The 4,534-nt window shown below is 38.1% G+C and overlaps 1 protein-coding gene across 1 annotated transcript; it reads right to left on the bottom strand.

Annotated features, from left to right (window-relative positions):
• On the bottom strand, positions 1 to 2,995 carry LOC116182256 (probable low-specificity L-threonine aldolase 2). Its single transcript, XM_031502776.1, has 6 exons — positions 2,640 to 2,995; positions 2,508 to 2,582; positions 2,286 to 2,455; positions 787 to 1,007; positions 594 to 730; positions 1 to 543 (listed from the first exon to the last, which is right to left on the bottom strand). The coding sequence occupies exons 1-6, from the start codon at positions 2,896 to 2,898 to the stop codon at positions 251 to 253; spliced, it is 1,155 nt and encodes a 384-aa protein (XP_031358636.1). The 5' UTR covers positions 2,899 to 2,995; the 3' UTR covers positions 1 to 250.
• Between the last annotated feature and the right edge of the window lie 1,539 nt (positions 2,996 to 4,534).

Here is a 4,534-nt window from a genome sequence, read left to right as displayed (position 1 = left end):
GACATATTATAACACTATATTTTTAGAAATAAATATACAAAAGCTACATTCTAAGCACTACTCTAAAGATCTTATTAAAATACTGGTATCTTTAACTGTTAGTTTCACCGAGAAGTGAGAATTTACATAAAATAAGCTCTTAGATTTGGAGACATATGCTCTGTTGTATTGCGATCATAAAGCTATCAATGCAAATGCAATACTGATGTTAATGAGAAGACTACCGTCGCGTCAATCAGCCACTTCAAATTCATTTGATGTGTAGCTCGCTGTGAATTTTCTTGATCACGAGCCTTATCTTGCGAATTGCTTCCGCGACATCGTGATTGGTTATGGCCCAATGTAACACTAACCGAACACGCGATACGTTAAAAGCACTAGCCTTCACACTGACTTTAATGTCGTCTGTCTCTGAAACTGTTGCTAACTTTTCCAGGAATGTCTTTGCAGTGATTGTTCTTTTATCAAGATGAATGATAACGATATTCGTTTGCACTGATTCCAGATCTACACGGATGATATCTGAATCTAAATCGTCGATTGCTGAAACGAGAATTAGTTGTGGACCCGCTCTTTAATTGCGTTTAATTTACCTTTGGCGATTTGATAGGCGTGATCGTGGTCGATTTGAAGGCGATCGATCATCTCATCTAACGCAACCAATCCGGCCGCCGCCAAAATGCCGACTTGCCTCACGCCGCCGCCCAACATTTTCCGGAAACGCTTAGCCCTAAAGAAAAAGGTCACATTAAAATTTCGCCGCGGAGTGCGACAGAAAACACTTACTGGTGGATGAAACCTTTGTTGCCGCAGAGGACCGAACCCATCGGACATCCCAAACCTTTGCTCAGGCAGAAGAAGACCGAATCCATGTCGCGGGCGATACGTTTCGCCGAAATCTTGCTTTGCACGACCGCGTGCATTAGACGCGCGCCGTCCATGTGGATCGGTACGCCGTAGTTTGCCGCGATTTTCGCTAAGCTATCGAGCCATTCCAATGGAAGCACCTGATGACAAAGAGCCTTTTTAAAAAACCGATTTGTTGGTTTGGATTTTTTTAACAATAAAAGTAGTTCTTTAACAGCAAGGGCAGATGAAATTAAAACAAAAGAATGTGTGCAGTCTAATGCCAAATTGAATGTGTGATTTTGGGAAACCAAAATTAAATTGCGATTTTTAGCGCCTTTTTGGTTAAAAAAACGCTCGTTATGGCTGGCTGGCTGTCCGACTGAGATATCAGCAATTACAATAGCTAGAGACTTCAAATTTTCACTAAAAGCTTTCTGATGTAGTGTAGATGTGCAAGTTCTAGTCTATTTTGAGATAGATTACTCGTGAGATCAATAATTTTAAACTTTGCTAATGAAATACTGATCTGCATTACCAAAAATGCGCTTTCATCATGCATATGCTGATTTACAACTTGTTTAGTATTTAGCATTCACTTTAGCCACTTTAAAAAAGTTTTTTATTGAAAATGTTCTGCTTAGCAACTTTCTTGACTTGATGGCAAAGCTACATTTTTCTAACAAAGAGTATCATCAGCAGTACATATTATTCATAGCTTTATCAGCATTACTAGCAGTCCAGTGTCAAATAATGCCAGATTAGCAATCAGTGTTCACATAATAGGATAGAGTGAGGATATGTTTATATGATTGAAATCATTAAAAAGTGGTTAAAAGTATCTGTGATCTTTGATCTTCTTTTGCAACATCTGCTTCTGATTGGAATGATAGGAAAAAATCTTTCGATCTTAATGATGCTCTGACGTCAAATACACATGATAAGAAGTGTTTAAAACAATATTTACATAGCAACAAAAAAAGAGCGCCAGTCTTAAAATACCCAATCTGCGATTATTGTTCAATATTGATAAGATAAATTAAAATAAGTTGTTAAATAGGTCAAAGACCCTCAATTATTCGAATCTAATTAACAAATACTTTCAGTTGCTAAGAAGACAACCTTTGATCATAAAAAAAGGCCTAGAAATGTGCACAAAAGTGCTGCCTTTGCCATGACAAAAAAAAAGGAACTGTGTATTTCTATCGAAGATAAAGTAACCATGTAAAGAACATTTGATATAGCAAAACTAATAAACTCATTAATCTTGTTTTTATGTGTAATGTTTTGAAGGCAATTCGCATTGTTTTTATGACAATAATAAACTGGTTTTACGAGATTTGCATCATGAGGAAGTAAAAGTAACTTTGCAAAAATTCTGCTCGAGGTGTGAAAGCATAAATCCTTGTTGTTGAATTAAATGAAAATAAAATAATTACCCTTCCTCCGCACATATTCTGCGTATTTTCAACGATAATAAGCGCAGTTGATGGTTCATGGTAGTCTGTATTGATTCGGATTCTAGACTCGACTTCTTGCAAAGAAAAAGTCCCATCGGGGTTGTTGGGAATTAACGAGCATTGAACTCCTGCTAGTACTGCAGGTCCACCTAAATCATAATAAAATTAATAAACCTATAAATGTAATAAGATATAAATTACCTTGTTCGAATAAGTGTGTATGACTCTTGTCTCCAGCGATAAATTCGACACCTCGCTTGTTACAGTGCACCATAACTGCAAAAAATGAATGATATAATTCGTCCCACCGATTGCAATTGCATCAGTACTTACTGGCAATTAAATTGCACATAGTTCCACTGGGTAAATAGACGGCGTCTTCCTTTCCCAAAAGGTCCGCACACCTTCTCTCCAGCTCGTTAACGGTGGGATCCTCCCCGAAAACACTGTCACCCACTTCGGCCACTGCCATGGCAGTTCGCATCGCTGCCGTAGGCTTAGTGATTGTATCGGTCCGGACGTCGACGACGTGCGTCATGTCCGTGCCATGTATATGGCTATAGCCGTTTACTTCTTCGAAATCGAAAGGCATTCTCAACTGACTCAAGTGAAGAACTCAAACAACTGAATTGCTCTCCCTGTGCAAATCGCTTTTATACCTCCCCACACTAAAAATTGGCAACACATACGGAGCTAAACGTATCAACTATGTAATAATTAAACTTGAATGAACCGACGAGGAATTATCGCACTTGAAAAAGGGAAAAAAAGGTTTCGTCACCGCCATCAAAGGTTATGTATGATTCCCTTTGACGTTTAAACACGCGGGAATTCCGCCCCGCGTTGCCAAATTTCTGTGCACTAAAAAGTAAACAAAAAAAACGCAGTTCTAATTCGTAGGCGGGATTAGGCAATTATTTGAACTTGTAAACATTTCCTTCCCTCCGCTTGCAATTAAATTAATCATCGTCATTGTGTAAAACAAGAGTATTTATTTAAGACATAAAAAGTTGAGAAAGGAAGAATCGTATGATGTAGAGGAGGTGCGTCAGTGACGCGGGTTTCTCCGCCACTTTTATCTAATCAAACGTAATGGCCCCATATCCCAAAATAACACTCATCTTATTCTTATCTAAAATAACCGTTACATAAATAAAGACGGGAAAGAAACTAGTAGAGGGTTCAAGATCACCGAAGTTTTGCGACAAATTTGCATTATGTTGCATTCCATCCACGAGTAACATTCCATTTTCCTCAACGCACGGGCACTCCCGATGAAATTATACCCACTTCCTTCGCTGTTTACCTCGTGAGCCGCATGAGTTGTTTAGATAGGTAAATCACCCACCGGAAAACCCTTAGATCATATATGATCTAAGGGAAAACCCAACGTATCGCGCTAAATCAGGTTCACTCCCTAACTCTTCGTCGAACAAATTCCCTGAAATCGTGCGTAATGTTCGCCCTATAATCAATTGCAATATACCAGAATTATGTAAGAAATAAAGATTATATAGTGTTGGCCAATTCGAGACCTTGGTAACATATTAGATCCATCATTTTTGCATCATTCACCGAGATAATTACATTCCAGCTGTGGGGCAACGTATGGCTAAATTGGTAACGTTAAATCTCACTGCCAAAGAAATTAAACTTGTTTCTTCATCGATGCGAATAATTAATTCGCGTGATTAGGTACTGATGACTAGAAAGTCTCTTCATCATGTTTCGTAACATGCAAATTAGCTTCATTAATCGAAATCTGCGCTAATCGCTTTAGGGTAATGATTTATAGCTACCTAAGCTAAGAATGAGAAAGTGTCTTGCTCAGTATGTAAAACAGAGGTATATGCGTGACAAAAAAAGGAAGTATCAAAACAAAGCTTCAAAACATGCGTCAGTGGAGTAACGAGAATTGTGTTCAGCACAAAATAACAAGCTGAAGGTGGTTTTCAATCTTTAGAATAAAAAAACGTAATTATACATTTATGGTTCGGCCGTATGGGGAATTTCAGTACCTACCTACGTTTAGACCTACCCCATATAAACTACGGAGATTATTACGTTATTTCATAGAACAAGTCACGAACGCAGGGATTGTTTTCTGCGTGATTTCCAAATTTTTTTACCAAGGATTCTAAACCCGCAAATGATTTACGTTTATTTTTTAATGGTGGAACAGATCTTTGGCACAATAAGTAGTCTCTTACAAATTTGTTAGGCATTCT

Source organism: Photinus pyralis, unplaced genomic scaffold (genome assembly GCF_008802855.1).
Source record: "Photinus pyralis isolate 1611_PpyrPB1 unplaced genomic scaffold, Ppyr1.3 Ppyr1.4_unclustered_Scaffold4447, whole genome shotgun sequence".
NCBI classification, from domain to species: domain Eukaryota; kingdom Metazoa; phylum Arthropoda; class Insecta; order Coleoptera; family Lampyridae; genus Photinus; species Photinus pyralis.
The sequence above is the reverse complement of the archived record's forward strand: the minus strand, read 5'-3'. Positions and strand labels throughout refer to the sequence as shown.

Coding starts and splice junctions, on each gene's coding strand:
- LOC116182256 (XM_031502776.1), bottom strand. CDS start 2,898: ATGCCTTTCGATTTCGAAGAAGTAAACGGCTATAGCCATATACATGGC. Junction 2,456..2,507: donor TACACACTTATTCGAACAAG/GTAATTTATATC, acceptor ATTATGATTTAG/GTGGACCTGCAGTACTAGCA. Junction 544..593: donor CGCCTATCAAATCGCCAAAG/GTAAATTAAACG, acceptor TTCTCGTTTCAG/CAATCGACGATTTAGATTCA.